This window comes from Erpetoichthys calabaricus, chromosome 8, assembly GCF_900747795.2.
Source record: "Erpetoichthys calabaricus chromosome 8, fErpCal1.3, whole genome shotgun sequence".
Lineage (NCBI taxonomy): Eukaryota > Metazoa > Chordata > Cladistia > Polypteriformes > Polypteridae > Erpetoichthys > Erpetoichthys calabaricus.
The window spans coordinates 16,519,963-16,545,999 of NC_041401.2; the positions used below are offsets into that span (position 1 = coordinate 16,519,963).

Below are 26,037 nucleotides of genomic sequence, written 5' to 3' on the forward strand. Positions count from 1 at the left end.
CAAACACTGGTTTAAAAGCACCAAGAAGTAATTTAATTTTCTTCTCCAAAGTGCCCCAAAGCACCTCCACCACCATAAACAAACAATAGCTATAATAATCTCAAAAATACTAAATACAATAATTCTCCTCCTCTCCTCCCAACAGCTCTGTCACACTCCTTCCCAACTCCGGCTCGCTTGCTGGGTCTCCCATAGTCCTTTATATAGTCCTTGACCTGGAAGTGCTCCTGTCCTTCTGTCCATGTGTTTCAATAACACTTCCGGGTCAGATGAAGATTTGTATTTTCCTTCAGCCCGGAAGTACCTCTGTTCCTCCATCCCCGTGACTATAGGGAAAATAAAAATCCCAGCGTCTCCCTGCAGCTTCACATGACCGCACCCAGCAGGGCTGTGAAGCCGAACTCAATCTCCCATGGTGCCCTGCGGGAATCCGGGGCACCTCTATGCTGCAGGGCAGACACCATCTAGCATCCTGGATGTGTCAGCTGGGATGAGCTGCCGGCCATGTATCACACAGCAAACTTTGTGAAAACCAACACTTGCGGTCATTCTCAAAACTTTTGGCCACGACTGTACATGTCGGTGTGCTCGTTGATGGGGTCTCCCTGTGTTTTCCTGGTTTTTCCTTCTAAATCTGAAAGACCGGTAAACTGGATTAACAGGTGTGCCTACACAGACCTAGTGTGTGTGCGTGTGTGTGTGTGTGTGTGTTAGTTTATGCTTGAGTGAGGCCCGGCAGTGGATGGGGTTTTCACACATGTTTTATCTTTAGACTTTTCTTCAGGTCTGACGACTGCAGGGACTTCTCACCGGTAGTAATTAAGTCATTTCCACTTCCAAATGTTTTCCACTTTGTTGTTCGCCCGGACCTTTTCTGTCGAAGCTGCTGTATGAGTGATATTCATATGACAACGTGCATAAGGATATCGAGCAGATGGATGGCAGAACGAAGTCCTCTCCAGCTCCGTGAGATAATTGTCCTTGTCATTCACTAATGACTTTTGTCATTTTGCAAGGCGGAGAGGCAGCTGCTGTGATTAGATTTGTTTTTGTGTGTGCCACTCAAGTCTCGGCTCTGCCGCTAGTCAACTTCATCTCGATCCGCGTCGTTACCGAAAGCGATGCCTCACCAAGTGTACCATCGGTGGCCTTGACTTGATGTTCAAGTTAATTACTTGTCCATTGTACGTCAGGGTTTGTTTTTTTCTTTAACCCAAGCCATTAGTCCACGTCCTCACCCTGTGGGCATATCCGAGCACAGATGCTGGTTTGGGATTTCCCAGGATTATGAATAATGTGATAATTTTTTTTGTGTCATCCCCCCCAAAAAATGCAAGGTGACAACTGCCAATGTCACTTTTGACATTCCATGCTTCAGATTCCTTGAAAACCATTTGCCTATTGTTTAAGTTTCCTTTCAACCTAAAGGATCAGCAAGCTTTACTTTATGTAGCGCCTTTTCAGAGTTGCGGAGTTGCAGTGGCACCGTCTCCATTTTGTAATCACCCTGAACGTTTAGGGCAGGGGTGTCCAATTCCTGTTCTGGAGGGCCGCAGTGGCTGCAGGTTATCATTTTAACCATCTTCTTCATTAGTGACCAGTTTTTGCTGCTAATTAATTTCTTTTGGTTTTGGTTTTAATTAACTGGACTCGGGCCCCTATAAGAGAAGGCCGGCGGTTGAACCCGGCCGGGACGCCCCTGAGATGGAAAGATGGGGAAGGCAGCTTTTTTAGGACATTGCCTCCCTCAAGACGCTAGATCGCAGCTTCCCTCACAATTCCCACAGGGCATTCTGGGACTTGGAGTTTGATATCTCAGCCCTGCTGGGTGGCATGGGTGGAACGAAGATGGGAGACAAGATTCCCGCCTAGCCCGGAAGTACTAGAAGCTCACTTCCGGGCTGATTAAAGAAGTAGAATTCTCCATTTGACCGGGCAAGTCAAGTGGGAGGAAGAACAGAAGCACTTCCAAGTCAGGGAATATATAAAGGACTGCAGAACACCCAGCAAGGGAGCCAGAGTCGGGTAGAGGTGGACAAAGCTTACTGGGAAGTGTGGAGGAGAAACGAGAGAAGAGAATTGCGTATTTGTGCTTAATTACTTGCCTGTTTATTGTGGCTGTGGTGCTGAGAGGGCACCGTTTTAGAAGGAAATAGTTAAAAACACGCCCTTGGTGCTTTTACCCTGTGTCCTGCATGTCTGTCTGTGGGGTTTAAGGGGCAACAGTGACCCCTAGTGTCCACACTCCTTAGTTGTTTCTTTTTTTTATTAATTAGCAGACAAATAATTATGGAAACCGTAACGGGAACTGCCGAAAGAAGAAGAAGCAGCAAAACAATAATGAGACACTAAATGAGCCCCCGCACAACCAGCTCATCTGTGGCCATCACACGATATCTGAAAATAAAGAACGGTGAACGTCTCAGTGAGGCTGATCTGCTCAGGTCACCAAAACGGTGCTCTTAGAAAAAACAGAAAATCAACAGTTTTGAAAATGTCTGCTGTGGCAGAATGAGAGCAGCAAGAAGCCATGGAGTTAAATAACAGGTTTAATTAACAGCAAGAATTAGGTTCTCGTTAAGGGACTGGTTGGAGTGAAACTGGTTGGAGTTTGAAATCCCAGTTTAGTCTGTTGGCTTGTTTCACATCTCGTTTCAGTTTGGCTGCCATTTAATGAAGAAAAGAATCAATTCAGAGGACAGAATCCTTAAAAACAGGGCTATTAAAATGGAGGGAAAAGAAGTTAATTAGCAGTGGAAACTGGTCACTGATTAAGAAAAGGGTTAGAATGAAAACCTGCAGCCATGGCGGCCCTCCAGGATCGGAGTTCAACACCCCTGGTTTAGGGGGTCGTGTAGTGAGACAGTGCCAGTGATTGAACCCTACAGCCTTGTGCTCTTGAATTGTATCTATCTATCTATCTATCTATCTATCTATCTATCTATCTATCTATCTATCTATCTATCTATCTATCTATCTATCTATCTATCTATCTATCTATCTATCTATCTATTCAATAATCCGAATGCTTAAAAATCAAAAAGTCAGGTTTTGACTCAGGGTCAGAGTAAGTGGTCGTAACCACACTGCCGTTATGTATTACTATATGCCTATGCTTGTTCTTTTGTATTATTATTTTCCATATTTTTATTTTATTTCCGTCAATTTTGTTTATTATTGGTTAGTTGGGTAGTGCCCCTTTAAATGTTTCTTGGGCTATGTGTGTGGTGTACCCCAGGAGGCGGGGCCACCATGGCATCAGGACTTCTAATCCCTCCCTATGTTTTTAAAAGTGAGCTGAGGAGACTTGGGGGTCGGAGTAAGGGGTCTTAACTACAGTGCTATCATGTATTCACACAGCGTTTCTCAACCTTTAAATATTTGCGACCCAAGTTTTCATAGCAGTTTTAATCGCACCCCTCTAACATTTTTTTAAAACCCTAATAAAATTTATTCCTATATTTTTTGTTGCCGATACGCCGCAACAAGTTTAAAATTTTCCTACGAATAGCGAAATTACGCCACATAAGGCAACATTCGCGCCCCCTTTTTTGTTACTTCGCGCCCGGGGGGCACGCCCCACAGTTTGAGAACCACTGTATTAACATATGCCTATGTGTTTTTTGTTGTCATTTATATTATTATTTTTCATATTTTTATGTTATTTCCGTCAATTTTGTTTATTATTGGTTAATTGTGTGCTGTGCCTTTAAATGTTCCTTGTGTTTTGTAAGTGGAGCCCCCTAGGAGGCGGGACCACCGTGACATCATGACTTCCAATCCCTCCCTGTACTTTTAAAAGTGAGCTGAGGCGACTTGGGGGTCTGAGTAAGTGGTCTTAACTACCCTGCTATCATGTATTACCATATGCATATGTGTTTTTTGTTGTCTTTGTAGTATTATTTTTCATTTTTTTATGTTATTTTCATCAATTTTGGTTATTGCTTAATTATTTACTGTGCCTTTAAATGTAAATGTGGATTGTGCTTTTTGAGATGAGCCCCCCAGGAGGTGGGGCCACCATGACATCATGACTTCTAATCCCTCCCTATAGCAACAACAACAACAACAACAATGTCTAGAGCAAGTTTTCATACAAATAATGTACTTCAAAGTGCTTTACAGGATGAGGAAAGAAAAAGAGAAAAAATATATAAAAATAAAATTAGGCATTACTAATTAACATAGAATAAAAGTAAGGTCCAATGGCCAGGGAGGACAGAAAAAACAAAATATGCAGGGGTTCCGAGACCACGAGACCACCCAGCCCTTTTTAGGCATTCTACCTCACATAAATGACCTCAATCAGTCCTCATGGTTTTCAGATGGTGGTCTACTCTCTCTGATGTCCAATCTATTTTTTTTTGGCCATGAAAGGTTTTGAGAGAGAGTAGGGCTGTCAGAATGAAGGTCACTATTTGAATATAATTCAGATTTATTTAAAAAATGTTTTTATTAGAAGGCAAAAGCTAACATTTGATTGTAAAAGAACAGTGGTTTTACCTGCTCTCGTTTTGGAAAGGGGCAACTGGCAGTGTGAATGTGCATGCGGTGGATGAGGTGGAGCCTCAGGAAAAGAGCCGTGTAAACCTGGGGTATCGTTAGGGGCAGCCAAGGAGGAAGACATGAGGATGTTAGAACAACTGTGACAAGATCAGGCTGGCCCTTCAACCCAATAGGCTTGTCTGTCCAAAAGAACACCACGTTGAGATATGACGGTCCCTAAAGGCCTACTCTCCAGCACACTACTTGGTAATTTATTCCACGTATCTGTTTTTATTTGCGTGGCTGTTTAGACCTGACTATTGCAATAGGTGCTTTTCACATTATATGCAAATACATCTTTAAACAGTCATTCACCGCATTGCTCTTTGCAAGTTTTCTCCATAATACTTTCTGAGGAATGTCTCAAAGTTCACGTTTAAGTCACTGCAGTCCATCTGAACAAAAACTTTTTGGACGTGGCTGATGCCTGCAGTTCTAAAATGACCAACGTCTGTTCCACAATGCAGGCCCTGGAGTTGAATTCAGTGGCCTTTAAGCACTTTCAGAACTGTCGCACTGTTCACCTTCTAATCGGATCTTCTGCTTGATTCACACAGATCCTGAAAACTCTGCATAGGACCTACACCAACATGAAGAAGAAGCCTTTGTGGAGTGATATAAACCCCAAAGCCGTCACGACCGATGAGCTGTTCGGCTTCCTTCACCCTTCCACCAGAGAATGGAAAGACGGTAAGCTCAGCTAGTACAGGAGAGGAGTTCTTTCTTTCTTTCTTTCTTTCTTTCTTTCTTTCTTTCTTTCTTTCTTTCTTTCTTTCTTTCTTTCTTTCTTTCTTTCTTTCTTAACAATTCACCAGTTTTTTTTATTATTAATTTAATTTATTTAATTTAATTTAACCGTGTCAAAGTAAAAGGCAAATTATCCGCGACAAACAAACTGTTTTACACGCTGCATACCAACCTGCGGCGTAGCATACGCCGCATAATCGCGCCGCTTTTTTAATATTTTTTAAGCAGAGGGACAAAATTGAAAATTTGCAAAATCCGTAATTTAATAAACCACCAAGAAAAGTAATATTGCAACAATGCACGCTACAAACCAACATACAATCATTGTTCAGTACGCACTGCCTGCTCATGTGCCCGCCCCCATCTCCTCACCTGAGTCGCTGTCGTCTGTGCACCTCTGAGCCATGTTGTCTTTTCATTGTTCTTTGCGGTTCCGGCTGCTTTTCTATATATAATCCACCAAGTCACCCGACCATGGCGGGCAAGTGCACAGGGCAGGGACGTAATCAGTGTGAGCGTATGACCCGCACTTACTGGGTATTCCTCGTTCGTGGGGAACAATTGCAAGCCCCGGTCCCCATTACGAATGGGGTTCAACGGCTTACCCACGCCTGTCGGCGCTGGGTAGACACACGTTGATCCATTCAGTGTAGCGCGCGTGCAGTACTGGACATCTAAGGGCTTCACAGACCTGTTACTGCTCAATCTCACGTGGCTGAAAGCCACTTGTCCCTCTAAGAAGTTGGACGCCGACCGGTTGGCGATCGTGTAACTATTTAGTAGTAGGGAGTCTAATTCGTTTTCGAAATTAACCAGACTAATTGCTCCACCAACTAAGTACGGCCATGCAACACCATGCACAGAAACGAGAAAGAGCTATCAATCTGTCAATCCTCTCCGTGTCTGGGCAGGGTGAGGTTTCCCGTGTTGAGTCAAATTAAGCAAAATTTGTGTGTGGTGAGTTGTTGCGTCCGGGCACATGAGCAGGCACTGTGAATGCCTTGAGAGCGTGGGTAGACGCGTGCTCGAGTTGGTGGGCTGAGCTTTGAGAGTTGACTGACATGGCAATTTTTTGCGTATCCCATGGTTGTCTTCCAGCAGTGTGAATGCCTCGAGAGACAGGGCGTCCTTGTTTGGTGATTTGTTGCCGTTTGTGAATTAAACGCTGCGATGGTTTCACACGTTTGGTGAGTTGTTGCAGTGTGTGAGTTAAAAGCTGCGATGGTTTTACACGCTGGTAACAGTCAGTCAGGCGGGCGGGCAGGCGTTCTCGTCCCATGGTCTTAGAGTTGGTGGGCGTGGCTCTGTGAGTTGTCGGCGTATCCCGTCATCTTAGGGTTGGCGGGCTAAGAGTGGTTTATTTATCGTGCGTATCCCATGTTTTACACGCTGCATACAGCGATTCACATCTGCGATAAACATGCCTCTTCTTAGATGGTCCTGCCGTGTTCACCCTCGTTCTCGAGGCAAACACACCGCCTGGTCATGCACCCGCTCGCAAGAGCAACTCACAGAGACCTGTCCACCAACTCTAAGACCATGGCATGTAAAACAGTTTGAGATGGTGGACGCGGTCGTGTGTCGTAATCAAAAAGAATAATGAAAAGTCAATGTGGCTCAGAGGTGCATGTGGATTGTAACACAGACGAACACGAATGACGCCGTGTTTTGTGAGTCATCGTGTCCAAGTTGGTGGGCGTGGCTCTGCGAGTTGTCGTATCCAATGGTCTTACAGTTGGTGGGCGTGGCTCCGTCCTGCGTGCGCCATGGGTGTCTTACTTGCTGGCGGCTTAGTGAATTATATATATAGATTATTGGAAATAATCGTTACATTTATACTTTGGTTTGATGTCAACAGTTTTCAAAGTTTGAACTCATAAACGATAAATCATAGTGATTCTGTTTTTAAGTTATGGTCCCCGTTAGTCAGCCAATATTTGACGCTTTTTATACTCTCGCCATACGACGCCATGTTGGCCAGTAGCAGTGGATCTGGCAGACATTATAAGAGTGCTGCTGCAACGGGAATTGAAAAACGCTAAGCTGGTGAATCATCACAACGGCCACAAGCAGGTTATGCAGAGTGAAATGGTGGCAGCTACCGAGTCTGGAAGTAGCAATACAATGGCTTCAGATGTCTGCTGAAACTGTTAAAAACTGTTAGACAAACAAGCAATATATATGACCAAGAAATTTCCTACCCACAAGGCACATTCCTTGGAACCATCGACACCTCACTTTATGATGTCCATTTTCTCAGAATTGTGTAAAACAGGATGATGGTGTAGTAGTATCCTGTCAGCAGGTCTTGTCATTTTAATTTGTTGCAAATCGAAATGGCTTCAGTTTATAGCACAGAACATTTTCTACTTTCTAGCTTACATTACATTTTAATCATCTTCCTTCACAAAGTTGTCTTGGAAAAGTAAGCGGGTCCACATCTTACATACAGTACATTTATGTACTACTACTACTACCCACACCAACCACCTTCCATTCCCACAATTTATTTTATTTTTGCTAACTTACAGCTGCTGTAATAAAGCGATTTAAAAAGTTATTACAAATTCCATTTAGAGAGCTGGTTTGTCACCCACGTGTGATCCGATAGTGACGCGGTCCTGGACACCACTGCCTAGCCGGCCCCTAGGATCGAGTTGCAAATAAATTACTAAGAGTTATGCTAGACAGGAGGGACCCACCTCAGGGTGCTGCACAGGGGGCTTCAGCAAGCTCGCTACATCACTGGTGCTGATGACAGACAAGCTGATTGGACATCGTTGTTGTGCCACAGATGACCTCAAGTGTGTCGGAATGAGGTTAAGTTTAGAAAAACTGGTAAGTGGGAGGGTAGCTGCAATCGGCAGGGCAACACATAGATTTGGAGTTCAATGGGATTTAATGGCAATGATACACCACTGGATTTGTTTCCTGTATAAAAGAAAGCCTAATTAGTAATAATAATAATAATAATAATAACAATCCTTATATATAATACGCTATTGTGGCTGTCCATTTGTCTGTCTAGGATTTTAAAATCACCTGTAGCTCACAAATCGTTTGACCTATTGACCTGAAATTTGGTACATGTACTGTATACTACGTGACGTCTACTATCCACTTTTGGGGTGATGATTGACTTTCAAGGTTATTCCTCTTTTTATTTTTATTTTATTTTATTGTAGAATCAACTCTCGGCAGCAGCCAGCAGGTCAGGCATGTGGCGCATGTGTACGGGCACCGTTCTCATCCCTACCACCTTCGCCGTCACTCCCCCTACCTCTTCATATCTTAAATCATTCTTGAGGCAGATTGAAGACTTAAGTGCCAGCTTAAGTGCAAAATTTAAGAAAACGTACTAAGTAATTGCAACACAAACACCGACTTTAATAAGTTTTAATGCAAAAAGATGCCGATGGAGGAAGAGAAGAAGAGGGCCACTAGCGTGGAGAAAAGAAGAGCTGCTCAGGAAGCAGCAAGCGCATCAACCTCTGAGCAAATGAATGGTAAACGTACAGAGCAAGAGGAGGAAAACTGTTAAGTCAAGTGTATTCACTGCACGCTATTGTTCAGTGCGCCGTTACTGGTAATAATATTAATAATAATAATAATGGTCCAGGGTATCAATGTGCTTTTACTCTTTGTTACTTGCTATGGCACACAGTATCACTTGTGACATGTGATACAACAACAACAAAAACTATTTTAATACTAAAACCACCACTACTACCAAAAATAATAATAATAGTAAAGATAATAATATAAAAATAATATAAAATGCAACTACAGTACTACTGTTACTAACATATGCTATACTACTGCTACTACTACTATTACTACAACTGCTACTACTACTGCTGCTAATCTCTCTAATTATAAAAAAACATCTTGGGACGAGACGAGACTTTTTATTCTGCAACAAGACGTGATCTTTTGAAGAGAGACATTTTCACGGTCAAGTCACATCATACTTACAACCTTTGGAAGCAAGTCGCACGAGACGGTGACTTTTGCAAGTCACACCCTACTTACAACCATTTTCAAACAAGAAAAGTAGCGTTCTGTTCCAAATGAAGAGGTGTATCTGCGACAATATAAAGATTTGTTGTTTGGTGAAAGTGAAATCCACATACGCTGTCATGCTTGGGTCACAGAGTTGCACAGATGCACAGGAGATTTTAGAGACAGAAACGTTATTCAGACACTTCAAACAAGCATAAGTCTCTTTCAGGAGTGAATCGAGCTCTGTGTGTAGTCGGAGGGGACAGTTCCATCTCTCCATGAAAAGAATAGAAAAGCGAGTGAAGTGAGAAGGGGGCTATTACTATTATTAGTAATAATAATAATAATAACATGATTGGTGAAGCCCCCAGGCACAGTTGTTGTCTGCACAATCACTTCAACCTCATCCACTGTAGCTTGTGACTCCTTCAGAGTTCTCTGTGGTCTCTTGATGGCCTCCCTCACTCGTCTTCTTCAGGCTTTGTGGACGGCCTGCTCTAGCAGAGTCACAGCTCTGCCTTACTTATTTCCATTACTTCATGACTGGTGTAATAAGATACTTACTGGAGGCACAAATAGGTTTGGAGATGGCCAACCAGTATCCTGAAAAATTAGCAAAATAAACAAAACACATCTTTATGATGCAGAGTTCAAAATGGAACTGAGCTAACAGCGAAGGTCTGCCGTATATACAGGGGTGAGTTCTCTGGAATAATCATAACCTGCAGGTCTTTTTCCATATGAACAACTGTAAACCTGCTTTTTCCCACTCCTGTATAAATTGCAGGAATAAATTAAATCCACAATTAAACGAGAACACTTCCAAGGGTTAATACTTTTTATCGGCATAGCTAATATTCATTGATTTTATTGAACAATGAACACTTAATGTAATATAGTAGGATTAAAACAAATAACAAGTGCTTAGCTCTGCTGAGCTGGCTAGCTTCCCAGCTCTCCCAGCAGTCCCGAGATCTCTGAGCTCTGTGTGTATTTCCGATGGGTCCGACATCCCAGTCCATCTAAGAATCCACCTGCTTGTGGGACCAAATGTGAGCCCACGGTTTGCCATCACGAGTTCCAGCTCTGCTTTATGCTTCTCTTTTCTTGCTGTTCCGTCTACTGGCATGTGACAAAAACAAGGGGAACATCGTGTAATGTTTTAATTAAGAATTTCAAGGAAACAAATTACAGGAGACGAATACACGCCGCAGCCCTCTGTAAGCCTTTAAATCATGGTTGTGGCTCGCTCACTAGGCTGGGATCTCATCATGCCATCACCAAAGTCTGCGGTCGGAAGAGCAGTTGTCCCGTCTGCGGTCAAAGAGTGTGTTCGCCCAATTTGAAGAAATTATTATGATTTTTTTTTTTTTTATCCATGCTTATGCTTTTTCTACTTTTCATAACTGCAATGGGAAGTGCTTTGGGAAGGCTATTTAGTGGCCGGGATGATGGCTTACGGGATCATTAAAGTCATATGTACAGTGAAATGTGAGGGGCCTTTCCACAGACTTGAAAGGCAGCACTCATATGTAGTGTGATAGATGGCTGGGGGTCTTGCCCGGTTGGGATGCCCTTCTGAGGCGAGGACTGAGGGAGAGGACCTGTTAACAGCAGTACCTCCACCGGAACACAAGAGGGCAGCCCCCCTGCTTGGAATCACAACCCTGCTGGGGCCCGTGGCCACTGACAAGGGGGCGCCTGGACAGCTCAGGAGCCTTGGCATGCAGCACTTCCGCCACACCCAGAAATGCTGCCAGAAGAGGACCGGGGAGCACCTGGAGCACTTCCGGGTGACGTATAAAAGAGGCCGCCTCACTCCATTCAAGGTTCCAGAGTCGGGAGGCAGAGGAGTGGAGGCAGTGAAAGATTAGAGAAGAAGAAAGGAAAGGAAAAGAAAAGGAGTGAGCGGTATTGTGGCTCTTTGGGGAACTGTGTGCTGTGAAGAAAAGCAAATCAAACGTGTGTGTTCTGGGACTTCTGCGTGTCCTGGTGTCTGTCTGTGATTTGGGCTAGACACTTTCACAGAAACTATAGCCCCCCTTGCCTGTATAGGACTGCTCTCTGCAGTATTGTTGCTTTATAATACCCAAAGTCTTTAGACGACACAAAGGATTCATGGTATCACGTTAGATTAGGTGTCCCCAATTGTGCTGTACTCACCATGTAATTACCTATATAATTACAGAGTAACTAGGTGTTATTACCTTGTACTTACTGTGTAATACAATATAATGCTGTGGTTAAGCACTGAGTTGAAATTGTTATTCCACAATTTATACACATACTTATAAAAATTGTATTCCTTCTGTGATGATATAACGGATTCCAAATTATCTGCTAGTCCACCTATCTCGGTATCATCTGCAAACTTAACCAGCTTGCTTCTCATATTCCTATCTGAATCATTTCTATATATTAAAAATAGCAGCGGCCCCAGCACTGACCCCTGCTGGTCACCACTCTTAACTTCGGCCAGTTCTGATGAGGTTTCTCTCACCATCGCCCTCTCCTTCCTGTGTCTGAGCCAATTCTGCACCCATCTACACACCACACCCTGAACTGACACTTCTATTAGTTTGATGCCCACCCTCTCATGTGGCACCTTATTTCTGAAAGTCACCATCAATAACATCATGTGCTCCACTCTGATCGTGTCCTTTTGTTTCCTCATAGAATTCCAGCATGTTAGTAAAACATGACCTCCCTCTTCTGACCGCATGCTGCCTGGTCAGTTAAACTCCTGTCCTTGCCATGTGCTCCTCAATCTTATCCTTAATAATTCCTTCCATTAATTTTCCTGTGATGCACGTTAAGCTTACTGGCCTGTAGTTGCTTGGATCTACTCAGTCACCATTTTCATATAATAGGATGATATTTGCCTTTTTCCACTCCCTCAGAATCTCTTCAGTGCCTTTTGCTCACACCTCCTGGTTTACTCTAGAAAGTAGTTATCTGTTTTTCATGCCTAGTCAGGCCACTACCGCTACTATTTATGGAGTTTAATTCTCCCCACTCACCTTTAAACAGCTTCATTGGCTTCCAGTAAAATTTCTCATTGATTTTAAAATTCTTTTACTTACCTTCAAAGCACTCCATTGCCTTGCTCCATTATACCTCTCTGACCTCATAAATGTTTATAGCCCCCTACTGCACTCTCAGGTCTTTAACATCTGGTCTCTTCATCATCCCCCCTGCATGCGGCCTGATCACCATGGGCTCCCTACGCGTTTTCAAATCCCTTCGCCTATTTAGATTAGCTTACACTCTGTGGCCTTTGGCGGTATTCTTATTTGCTTTGTTAAATTTCAGTTCCATAGATACATGACTATGTGTTGTGAAAATAACAGGCTTTGACACAGGAAGAGGTTTGGGGCAGCCACCCGTGTACTTGAATAAGGCTGCAAACATCGATTTATTGTTAGTACAGAAGTGTACAGCGTTTGACTCCAAAACAGAACTAAGGAGTACAGGAGGTTGTCTGGCTTTTAAGGCAGGTTGGCGGAAGTGATGTCATGGGGGTCAGAACTGGAAGTGACGTCTTCGGAACAGGGACTGGAAGTGATGTCATGGGTGGGTGGGTTGGGGTTAGGGGGGAAAGGTTTGACCAGAAGTGACATCTTAGGGACTGGAACCAGAAGTGATGTCATCTTTAGGGGGCAGGGCTTTGGCCGGAAGTGACGTCTTCAGGGGCAGGAACTGGAAGTGACATCATCAGATCCAGGCAGAATTTCTTGCGTTTGGTCTGTAGAGATAACAAAGAAAGGGTTAGTGCACCCCACCACCCCCTGGCCGGGCTTGGAATTATCTTCTTTTGGTCCTTTTAGCTGTCTCCCATGTGCACGTATGTGACACTGTATGTTTACATGCATGTTTGCTTATTGTCGGTTTTATGATTTTATTGTTTGTACAGTGTCCTTGGGTGTTTAGAAAGGCACTTTGAAACAAAATGTATTATTTTTGTTGTTGTTATTATTATTATTATTATAATACACAAGATCCCCAGGATATGCAGATTTCAAAACACCCAAATCAACAAATCTGCCTAACGACATCAGTGAAGCACAGACGAGGCTACACGGCCTCCACTTTCTGACTGCACATCTAAACGAATAAATAAAGGAAGTTAACATTACTCTCTTATTGGACATGCAAACATGCTGAGACAAAATAGCCGCTGGGTTTTATCACGTCACATCTCCACAGAGCACAATGCTTACTTAAGTTCTGTTAGCTGTTATGACATACAATGATGCAGTAGTCGAAATTACAGACGGATATCATAGCAGACAGATGCACTTCTCAAACGCATTGGGTCTGTCACATGCGCTCATTAAAATGTACAAATGAATCATTAAGCTTCAGTGACCTTGTGCTTCTGAGCTCCTCACATGGTAACAGCAATTTTAACTTTTTATTTTCTCTCAGCATCGAGTCTTTTTTCAATTTCTTTAGCACTCTCTCCCAGAATCCTGGCAGTTTAAAGTGCACAGACTGGAGAAATTCGGGCTGGGTGTTTTAGGAAGAAGCCCTGTGGGTGGAGCCTTAGCAGTGTCAGTTTTGTCGATATTCACTACACACGTTTTAACAAGTTTTTCCCAGAAGTTTATTCTCATTTGAGAATCATGCCAGACTCTGTAAGACTAGGATTAAGGTGATTGAAAAGGTGGGAATGAGAAAAATAATACTAGGGTCATGGGATGTACCCTAAATAATATAACTAACTTACACTGGAGGATTGTACCCTAAATAATAAATCCAACTTATATTGGAGAATTGTACTATAAATAATAAATTTAACTTATATTGGAGAATTATACCCCAAATAATAAATCAAACTTATAGTGGAGAATTGTACCCTAAATAATAAATCTAACTTATATTGGAGAATTGTACCCTAAATTATAACTCTAACTTATATTGGAGAATTGTACCCTAAATTATAAATCTAACTTATATTGGAGAATTGTGCCTTAAATAATAAATCTAACTTATATTGGAGAATTGTACCCTAAATTATAAATCTAACTTATATTGGAGAATTGTGCCTTAAATAATAAATCTAACTTATATTGGAGAATTGTGCCCTAAATAATATTTCTAACTTATATTGGAGAATTGTACTCTAAATAATATTTCTAACTTTTATTGGAGAATTGTACTCTAAATTATAAATCTAACTTATATTGTAGAATTGTACCCTAAATAATATTTCTAACTTATATTGGAGAATTGTACCCTAAATTATAAATTTAACTTATATTGGAGAATTGTACCCTAAATAATATTTCTAACTTATATTGGAGAATTGTACTCTAAATAATATTTCTAACTTATATTGGAGAATTGTACCCTAAATAATAACTCTAACTTATATTGGAGAATTGTGCCCTAAATAATATTTCTAACTTATATTGGAGAATTGTGCCCTATATAATATTTCTAACTTATATTGGAGAATTGTACCCTAAATTATAAATCTAACTTATATTTGAAAATTATACCCTAAATAATAACTCTAACTTATATTGGAGAATTGTACCCTAAATTATCAATCTAACTTATATTGGAGAATTGTGCCCTAAATAATATTTCTAACTTATATTGCAAAATTGTACCCTAAATTATAAATCTAACTTATATTGGAGAATTGTGTCCTAAATAATATTCCTAACATATTGGAGAATTGTGCCCTAAATAATAAATCTAACTTATATTGGAGAATTATACCCTAAATAATATTTCTAATTTATATTGGAGAATTGTACCCTAAATTATAAATCTAACTTATATTGGAGTATTGTACCCTAAACCCTTGTAACCCTAAACTGATGGACACTGGCAGGTCATTGTGAGCAGTTCAGTGACTTTAAACATGGCACTGTCATAGGATGCCACCTTTGTCACAGGTCAGTACATGACATTTCTGTCATGCTGGGTCTGCCCCAGTCAACTGTTAGTGCTGTTATTATGAAGTGCAAGTGTCAAGGAGCAAGAACAGCTCAGCCATAAAGTGGGAGATCATGTAAACTCACAGAGTGGGGCCACCGAGTGCTGAAACGTCTGACAAAGGCCTGTCCTCTGTGACTTCACTCAAAACTGCCTCTGGAAGCAACATCAGCACAAGAGCCGAGCAGTCAGAGCTTCCTGACATGGGCCTTCATGGCCAAGCAGCTACTCACAACCCTAGGATCACTAGGTGTAACAGCAATCATCAGCCGGAGTGGTGTAAAGTGTGGCATCATTGGACTCTGGAGAACTGGAAACATGTTCTATGGAGTGACAAATAATCACACTTCAGGTAGTGAGGGTGAGTGAGTGTGAGCAAGACACAAAGTGAGTGATTGAGAGAGAGTGTGTGAGAGAGTGCAATTAAGGGTGAGAGAGTATGAGAGAGAAACTGAGTGAAAGTGAGTAAGAGTGAGTGAGAGAGAGAGTGACTGTGTGAGAGTATGAGAGACAGAGAAAGTGTGTGTGAGAGCGAGAGTGAGTGGAGGAGTATGAGAGAGACAGTGAGTGTGAGACAGAAAGAGTGACAGAGTGAATGAGTGAGAATGTATGAGAGAGAGAATGAGCGAGTGTGAGAGACAGTGATTGAGCGTGAGTGAGTGAGTGAGTGAGTATGAGAAAGAGAGAGGAGAGTATGAGTGTGAGGGGGAGTATGAGAGAGTGAGAGCGAGTAATCAAATGAGCACGAGAGATGGATGGGATGAGTGAGTGGGAGAGTATGAGAGAGAGAGAGAGAAAGAGTGAGGTAGTATGAGAGAGAGCGACAGAGTGTATGAGAGAGAGAATGAGAATGTGTGAGAGAGTGAGTGAGTGTGAGCAATTATGAGAAAGAGAGAGAAAAACAGAGAGAGAGTGAGTGTGATAGAGAGTGTGAGAGAGACTCTCCTGATAGCTGCAGCTAGAGGTCTTCCGGCAGCTCTTGAGCACACGCAGACGGAGTGTAACTCGCTTGTCGGTGTTGTGGTGCGCACACAGGTTGACTTTGCTGGCGCTGCTAACACTCCATGCTAGACGCAGCGCACTGTTTACCATTTTATCCATCCATCCATCCATCCATTTTCCAACCCGCTGAATCCAAACAAAGGGTCACGGGGGTCTGCTGGAGCCAATCCCAGCCAACACAGGGCACAAGGCAGGAACCAATCCTGGGCAGGGTGCCAACCCACCGCAGGACACACATACACAAACACACCCACACACCAAGCACACACTAGGGCCAATTTAGAATCGCCAATCCACCTAACCTGCATGTCTTTGGACTGTGGGAGGAAACCGGAGCGCCCGGAGGAAACCCACGCAGACACGGGGAGAACATGCAAACTCCACGCAGGGAGGACCCGGGAAGCAAACACAGGTCCCCAGGCGTCCCAACTGCGAGGCAGCAGCGCTACCCACTGCGCCACCGTGCCGGCCATTACCATTTTATAGTATTGCTTAATTTACAACTCCAAGTGAAATGTGAGATATTAGGAGTTGGAGCACACGGTGAAGAGTTTGTTACAGAAACGTGTTGTCAGAGAAGATAACATCTTCAGACCTGCCGATCGAGTCAGTGTACGCGGCGCTGGTTTCTTAGTGTGAATCGAAACGGCCGACCCGATGAGCATCTTTTGGAGTTTTTATTTTTTTTTTTAAATGAATGCGGCTAGCGCCCAGTAAAATGAAAGGAAATATGAAATGAGCCGATTACTGAATGCTTTACTAATTGGTCAATTGACCAGTAAACATTCACTTATACCTTTTCAAATTAAAGAATAAGTCTACGTAATATTGCTGCTGGAGTGTTTGTGAAGCACTTTATAATAATTTTCAGTCAATGGAAAATATTCTGTGAGATAAGGGCCCATCTCAGGCCCAGGTTTGATAATCCTAATAATATTGTTGAATGAGTTCAGCTTTGCTCCTGCTTTTAATTCTTTATTATATTTTCATGAAACATTTCTTCAGATAAAAAGAGAAGTGACATTATTGTGTGACTGCGTGTTTCTTCCTTTCTGCACACAGGCCTGTTCTCATCGACCATGAGGGAGCTCTCCAGCATGACTCACGGGGGCCCCAAGTGGATTGTCCTGGATGGAGACATTGATCCCATGTGGATAGAATCGCTCAACACTGTCATGGATGACAACAAGGCAAGAATGACAAAATATGATGGCGCGAGGAACCTTATCAGAATGGGGTGGGATCTGTATTTATTATACATAATCGATCTGGGCAAAAATATAATCAATAAGCGGGTTACCTTTTCAGATGATAGCAAACTAGAGAGTGTCGAATCAGCCCAATTATTACACAAGGACTTGGACAGATTTGAGGACGATGAAATTTAATGTAAGTAAAGATAAAGTATTAAGTGTAGGAAGGAGAAAGGTGAGATCTGAATACACAATGGGGGGTCTGAAAGGTCCTGCTCATGTGATGGACCTGAGAGTTGACGTGGTCTACACTTGATGGACATCAGGACAGCATTCAGAAGGCATTAAGAAAGCTAACAGAATGTGTGGTTATACTGTATAGTGCCTTGATGGTGGAGTGGTGATCCTCAAGCTGGTTAGGCCTTACCTGCAGTACTGTGTCCACCTTTTGAAAAAAAGACAAAGTAGCTCAAGAGAAAGTCTGGAAGAGAATGACTAGGTTGATTCAAGACTTAGGCCGGGTTTATACTTCACGCGACGTGACACATGCTCCAGCGGACACTCCTGCTACGTAAGTGCTGTACTGTTTATACTTGTGCACGTACTTTACATAAATCTGGAGGAATCCAGCAGGTGGCAGTGTGAGATATCATCACGGTGAGAACAGGTTCGGCTTCTCTGTGTTGTGAATTGCCTGGAACACCCGTTAAATTCCGATGACACCTTACCGCAATATGTCTGAAAAAGATGTTTAATGATTAAATCCATCAATCCGGGGATGTGTCCATTCCAGCAAGCACTGGGCACGAGGCAGAAATAATCCCTGGATGGGGCATCAGCTCATCACAAGGTGAATACAAGCACACACATACAGTGCATCCGGAAAGTATTCACAGCGCATCACGTTTTTCACATTTTGTTATGTTACAGCCTTATTCCAAAATGGATTAAATTCATTTTTTTCCTCAGAATTCTACACACAACACCCCATAATGACAACGTGAAAAAAAGTTTACTTGAGGTTTTTGCAAATTTATTAAAAATAAAAAAACTGAGAAATCCCATGTACATAAGTATTCACAGCCTTTGCTCAATACTTTGTCGATGCACCTTTGGCAGCAATTCCAGCCTCAAGTCTTGTTGAATATGATGCCACAAGCTTGGCACACCTATCCTTGGCCAGTTTCGCCCATTCCTCTTTGCAGCACCTCTCAAGCTCCATCAGGTTGGATGGGAAGCGTCGGTGCACAGCCATTTTAAGATCTCTCCAGAGATGTTCAATCGGATTCAAGTCTGGGCTCTGGCTGGGCCACTCAAGGACATTCACAGAGTTGTCCTGAAGCCACTCCTTTGATATCTTGGCTGTGTGCTTAGGGTCGTTGTCCTGCTGAAAGATGAACCGTCGCCCCAGTCTGAGGTCAAGAGCGCTCTGGAGCAGGGTTTCATCCAGGATGTCTCTGTACATTGCTGCAGTCATCTTTCCCTTTATCCTGACTAGTCTCCAAGTTCCTGCCGCTGAAAAACATCCCCACAGTATGATGCTGCCACCACCATGCTTCACTGTAGGGATGGTGCCTGGTTTCCTCCAAACGTGACGCCTGGCATTCACACCAAAGAGTTCAATCTTTGTCTCATCAGACCAGAGAATTTTCTTTCTCATGGTCTGAGAGTCCTTCAGGTGCCTTTTGGCAAACTTGCTGAGTGGTTGTGTAGGTGGGGGCCCCAGTGCACTGTTTCCCCTGGGGGCCTATAATGTTGTTAAGATGGCCCTGGTCGTACCAGTAACATCTTTGCAAGGTGGTGTGCAGGATGGATCCATATCAGATGCTCGGACCACCTCAATTGGCACCTCTCAATGCGGAGGGTCAGCGGCTCTACTCCGAGTCTCCCAGATATCTGTGCTTCTCAGTTTATCCCTAAGGGAGAGCCCAGCCAGCCACCCTGTGGAGAAAGCTCATTTCGGCCACTTGTACCTCCCACTATGTCACAGTTGCGGAAACGTTTTGACTGCCCCATTTATTATGAAGACATTCTTCACACCGAGAACTTGAGACGCATGGAGTGAGTTTTCAAGTAGGGTGGTGGAGAGGAGCACTTTGAGGACCTCCAGTTCTAGACTTGATGTTATTTTGGAGAAGTTAAGTGGACAGGACTTGCTGAGCTGAATGGTCGTCTCTAGTCACAGTTTTTCTGATGTTTACTCATTTATAGTTCGTAGGCCCTAAAAAAAAAGTAAACCCTCTTGAACCTAATTTATGAAAAAAAACTGCATGAATTGGGATTGAACTCACTGGGGAAGGCACTAGAGAAGTTAATCACCCCAGGAAATGTTCCTTTTCTTTTTAATTAAGGTCGACATAGCAGATTTGACCCTCATTTAAACAGTTAGCTATGCACAAAGGTGAGGTGATACAACAAAAATCAGGCCACAAATACATTTTGCAGTCTCTTGTGTTATTTAAATAAACATAAATACAAATGTTCCATTTATCACTACCTCAAAAATTAGAATCAGATGCTCCAGGGGAGGTGCCAACAATCAGAACATCATTAGATTATGAAACCTCAGACTTTCAGTTTCGTTTACTCCTTGTTGTTCAAGTGTGTGCTGACATCGGCAGAGTTCTCTGGGGCCGTCAGAAAGGAGTCATATAGTGGGATCCCAGGCCATCTGGGAGATATAACCCTCCCAGCAAGCCCTGGGTCTTCCCCAGGGGTCTTTTCCCAGCTGGTCGTGCCCAAGGCCATCTTAACACATGGGCACGCTGGGCCGTTTCTTGTTGTGACGTGCTGAGTGGTTGTGTAGGAAGAGGACCCTGTGCACTGCTGCTTTGCCCAGGGGCCTATAATGCTGTTAAGATGGGCCTAGTTGTGCCCGTAACATTTTCACAAGGTGGCATCCAGGAAGTAGCCGTATCAGATGCTCAGACCACCTCAACTGACGCCTCTCAATGCGGACGGTCAGCACCTCTACTTTGAGCCTCTTCTGGACATCTGTGATTCTCAGCTTATCCCTAAGGGAGAGCCCAAGCAGCCATCCTGCGGAGAAAGCTCATTCCGGCCACTTGTACCCACGATTTTGTCTTTTTTTTGGTCACTACCCAAAGCTCATGACCACAGGTGAAGTCAGGGACAGAGACGGACTTGTAAATCAAGAGCTTCACCCTCTGGCTCGGTTCCTTCTTCACCACTATGGATTGGTATATCAACCACATAACTGCGCTCCTGATCTCTCACCATCCCTTTTACTCCTTCACTTGTGAACAAGACCCCCAAAATTCATAAACTCCTATACTTGAGGCAGTAACTCACCATCCACTCAGAGAGGACAGTCCAACCTCTTTTTTACGGAGGACCATGGAGTTTGGTCAGATTTGGAGGTGCTGATCCTCATCCCTGCCACTTCACACAGTGCAGTCCAGTGAAGCCAATTGGATGACGTTGGTTGCAAAGAGATGCAGCTTGAAAATCACCAAACTGGACACCATCCATGACTGCACTTTGATGTCCTGTCCATGGGAATCACCAAAAAGGCCAGAAGACAAAGTACAGCCCTGGTGCAGTCCATCACCCACCGAGAATGGACCTAATGTTCTTCTAAGTATGCGGACACCGCTCTCACTGCGATTAGCCCTTAATTGGAGGTCCCAGCACCCTCCACACAATCCCTCGAGCAACACGGCTATACGCCTTCTCTAAGTCCACAAAACACATGTAGACTGATGGGGTGTACTCCCATACCACCTCCAGGACCCCCATGAGGGTAAAGAGCCAGTCCACCGTTCCACTGCCTGAACAGAAGCCACATTGCTCCTCCTGGCTTTGAGGTTCCACGACTGGGTGGGAATCTCCTTTCCATTACCCTGGCCTGAGCTTTTCCAGAGAGGCTCAAGAAGTGAGATCCCCCCAGATAGCTGGGGCACACCCTTCATTCCCCCCCCCCCCTTATTTAAAAAAAAATGAATACCACCACCCCCAGTCTGCCACTCCAGGGGGCACGGCTCCCCGAGAACCACACAACATGAAAAGATGTGTCAACCTTGACTGCCCAGCAATGTCCAGAGCCTTCAGCACTTCTGGGCTGATCTCATCCGAGATTATATGATTGTCCAAAAAAGACAAAAAAAAAATTTCTCGGGATGCGTTTACTCTTTCACACGACTGGATTTGTTTTTCACTCATTTCTTTTGCATTCAGATTCACCCAAAGCGTTCACCCATATAAATGATGCTGGTTTGAGGTTGAACATCCTCTGAAAAGCACTATATATTGTGAATTTCCCCTTGGGATTAATAAAGTATCTATCTATCTATCTATCTATCTATCTATCTATCTATCTATCTATCTATCTATCTATCTATCTATCTATCTATCTATCTATCTATCTATCTATCATATAGTGCCTTTCATATCTATCTATCTATCTATCTATCTATCTATCTATCTATCTATCTATCTATCTATCTATCTATCTATCTATCTATCTATCTATCTATCTATCTATCTATCTATCTATCTATCTATCTATCTATCTATCTATCTGCTAACATTCCATCCTTTTAAGTTCAGGCTCATTGTCACAGTCACATGGGGCGGTGACATCTTACTTGTGTTGGCAGGACTGTGATTGGTTATGACAAGAGTAGAATTTGTGGTCAGGTTCACCTGAATGGAGTTTCTGATGTAGAAGGGTCTGCTGATCTTCCCGAGGTCTCCTAAACGGTTTGAGCTTAGTTAAAACTGAGGTGTCAGGCTGTGCTGGACCAGGCCACCCGTTTTCGGCCTTCAGATTTGTACCGAGAGCCAGATGACTTCCTTTCTTTCTTCCGGGTGATTTGAGGCATGAGTTCCTCTCATAAGCAGGGTAGGTGGGGGGGGGGGGGGGGGGAAGGGGGGGGTCTCCGCTTGTTAATGGCAGTAATTGCCTCCGCCGCCTCCACCGCTCCTATTCTTCTCTCCGGAGGACTGCTCTTCCCAATTTGGCGGGAGGCACACCGGGCTGCCCTTTGTCTGAGCAGCTGCAAGATCATCTCTGCTTTTCATTGAGGACACGGGTGCCAATTACAGCCGCACTGAAAGCGCGTCGCCCCTGTTGGAAGCGTTGGGACGGTCGCAGCGAACTGCTTCATACTCATGCAAATAAAGGTCTGAATGACCACGGGCCAAATGACAGCTTGTTCCTACAAGAGACGCATTCTCTAAAACAACAGAGAGTGATTTGGATTCCATGGATCAGACTTAGACAGACAGCAGAGACGGGCCATCCGTATGAAGAGTGGTTGATTTCCACCGCATTTGTAGCATTTTTGCTTTTGTCGCCACTTGCTGCTAAGTCATACAAATTCAGTTTGGAATTAGCATCATAAAGCTGCCATTAGAGCAGATGTTATCAGGAAGAGCATCAAAAGAGAGAACCTCAACAGTGGGCGCCTTTAGTCCAGTCTGCTGCTGTTGGATCTCACTTTGGCACAGAAATTAGTGTCTTTGTAGAGTACTCTTGTTCAATTAGGGATGAACAGGGTAAAATATTTAAATTAAATATGGATTCAGTCTTTAAAGCTACACAGTGGCGCGGTGGGTAGCACTGCTGCCTCAAAGCTGCAGGACGTTGGGTTATCCCCTGTAAAATAAACACAAAACACTGTCATAGGTTTGGGGATCCCTACCCCATTATACTGTAGAGCAGAGAAATGAAAACGAGGTCCTTACAGACTGGAGTTCAAAACAGAATAACAATGGAGGTCGTATATAAAGCCGGCGGAGGGGGAGCAAATGGCATTCTGGGAAACCAGAAGTGACATCAGGAGGAAGCGGAATCTTGAGGACAGGAACCAGAAGTGATGTCTGAGGACCGGAAGTGCTGGTTAGGTTGAGGATTCGTCGCTTGTTCTGCAGGAAGAGAGGAGAAAGAGTTAGAGGGCAGCGCCAACCCCTGGTCTGGCGGGTAACTGCACTTATTTGAGCCTGTAAACTGTCTCCCAAGAAAGAAATGGATGTCCGCCTGTTAATGTACACCATCGTGAACTGTGATCACCAACAGTTTCATTGTAACTTTCCCTCACTGAGCACACCACTTAACCGGAAAGTTCCCCTGTGGACTGACAGACAAACCGCTGCCACCAATCAGTGTTTTACTTTTGCTTTGCCAAGGTACCTCCCCTTTCAGTACACTTTAACTCGTTGTCACCCCAATGATTGTGAGCGCGTCATCTCTAATTGTGCGCGTCACCTCGTTTGAATGTGTATGTCACCTAAGTGTGCATGTCACCTTGTTTACTTGTGCGTGTCACATTAAATTGAGCATGTCACACCTTTACATTTTTCATCACTTGCCCTTTGGGGCCACCATACATAAGCCACTGTGAACGACTTGTATTGTGTCAGCTTCTATCCATTGCGGTTAACACGTAATTTTCACATTGTCATTACTTTTTGATTTACCCTCGTATTAATTTTTAGGGGTTAAAAAGAAACCTACAATAGAAATACTAAATACCTCAAAATCACAAAAATGCTTGGACTGATTTGACTGAAATTTGGTGATGTTGTAGGCAAATAATAATTAGCCGAAATGTGTTTTTTTTTTAATTTGATGATAATTTTATTATTTTTCAATTTTTATTAATATTATGCTAACGTACATGTGACTGACGCACCAAACGCACCACTAACCAATAGGAAGTAAAAATGTGTCTGTCTGACCTCCCATTGAATATTCAATCGAACGTAGCAACAGCAACATTTCTTTCTCTATCACATTTTTATACAGTGTATATAGAGTGTAGCTCAAAGTGCTTTACAAGATGACATAATGATAGTTATCCATCCATCCCATTATATCCTAACTACAGGGTCTGCCGGAGCCAATCCCAGCCAGCACAGGGCGCAAGGCAGGAAACAAACCCCGGGCAGGGCGCCAGCCCACCGCAGGGCATACACACACACACCAAGCACACACTCGGGCCAATTTAGAATCGGCAATGCACCTAACCTGCATGTCTTTGGACTGTGGGAGGAAACCCACACAGACACGGGGAGAACATGCAAACCCCACACAGGGAGGACCAGGGAAGCGAACCACAGGTCTCCTAACTGCAAGGCAGCAGCACTAACACTGCGCGCCACCGTGCCGCCCAACGATAGTTATCTGCAATGAAAAACAAATAAGGTTAGGCAATAATATTAAAGATAAATAACAAAGAAAAAAGGTGAGGGCAGAAAAAAAAAAAAGAAACTCTGCAGGGGTTCCAAGGCCAAAAGACCACCCAGACCCCACTGAACACTCTACCTAATATAAATGTTCATAAATCAGTCCTCTTAGTTTTCAGGCTTCACATCACAGTAACTGTTGGTCTCGCCTTCATTCCATCATCTCAGGGGGCTGCAAGGTGCCCTGATCAGGTGGTTGTGGCGCAGATCACCACCCCAAGAACAACCGGAAAAGACAACAGAAAATAGTGGGGATTAGTAGAGGCGGCGAGTCCCTAAAGAATATGATCATTTTATACCGTGTCACAAAACTGAGACATACACAGAAAAAAGGTTTGGGGCAGCCACCCGTATATTCTGGTATCCTGGCTGCAAAGTCATTTTCTTAATCAATGACAGCACTGATGTGTACACAACTGAGTCCAAAACAAGACTGCCTAACAGGGAAAAGGGGAAGATAGGAAGTGAGGTCATAAGGATCGGGCCCATTTTCATTAGCCATTGGTTCGAGCCCGGACGTGACATCACAGGGGCCAGAGCCAGTAAGGTCTCCTTCCATTGGTTCGGTCCCAGAAGTGACGTCAAGAGAGGCAGATGGGATCTCCCGGGAATGGTCTACAGCAGGGGTCCCCAACCACCGGTCCGCGACCTACTACCGGGCCGCAGCCGTCTGACAGCCGGGCCGCGAGAGAACTGCCAGCAACGGAGACTCACTCAGACTTTTCAGAACGCTTGGCGGGCGGGGCTTTGCAGCGGCGCAGAGAGAGGAGAGAATATTACAACAAAGTATTGTTACGGTCCCGATAGTTTCCCAATATGACACGAGTCTATAGAAATCGCGTTACTACGAAGTACATTCAGCAGATGCTTTCATTACAACGAAGTGACCTTGAAATGCCTGAATGAATCATCCACAGAGCAGTTAGATCTGTGGTCGCAGCTCAGTTATACACGTTTGCACAACGATCCCCAAACAGAAACATTGTAAAAAAAATTCTTTCTTCGAACTTTCCTCGTACTGTTTTTTTTTTTTTTTTTGCTGTTTTTGTTTTCTGTGGTTTTCAGTGATACCTTTTGCTTATTGCTTGTCAACATTTGAAAAACATCCATTGGAATTTAACTCATTGTCACCCTCCTATAGAAATGGCAGACACGAAAAAAACGATAACAGTGTTAATGTTTGTGATGTGCAATCTGTTGGAATGGCAAATGCAAAGCATATGTCTTTGTTATATGCAAAAAAAGAAGAAAAATCTCAGGTTGCAAACGTATGCGAACTGCTTAATATCTTTAATAATAATAGAAATGTTATGTAAATTGTGTATAAAACTGCCCCCAAGACCGGTCCGTGGAAAAATTTGCATCTAATAAAGTGGTCCTTGCTGTCAAA

At 43.5% G+C, this 26,037-nt stretch overlaps 1 protein-coding gene across 1 annotated transcript in view; it reads left to right on the forward strand.

Annotated features, from left to right (window-relative positions):
• The window catches only part of dnah9l (dynein, axonemal, heavy polypeptide 9 like), a 514,436-nt gene that overhangs the window by 156,467 nt on the left and 331,932 nt on the right, over nucleotides 1–26,037 (forward strand). The window contains exons 28-29 of the mRNA XM_051930607.1: nucleotides 5,103–5,235; nucleotides 17,308–17,435. Of these exons, the coding sequence (XP_051786567.1) occupies nucleotides 5,103–5,235; nucleotides 17,308–17,435 (261 nt within the window). The remainder of the gene's footprint in view (nucleotides 1–5,102; nucleotides 5,236–17,307; nucleotides 17,436–26,037) is intronic.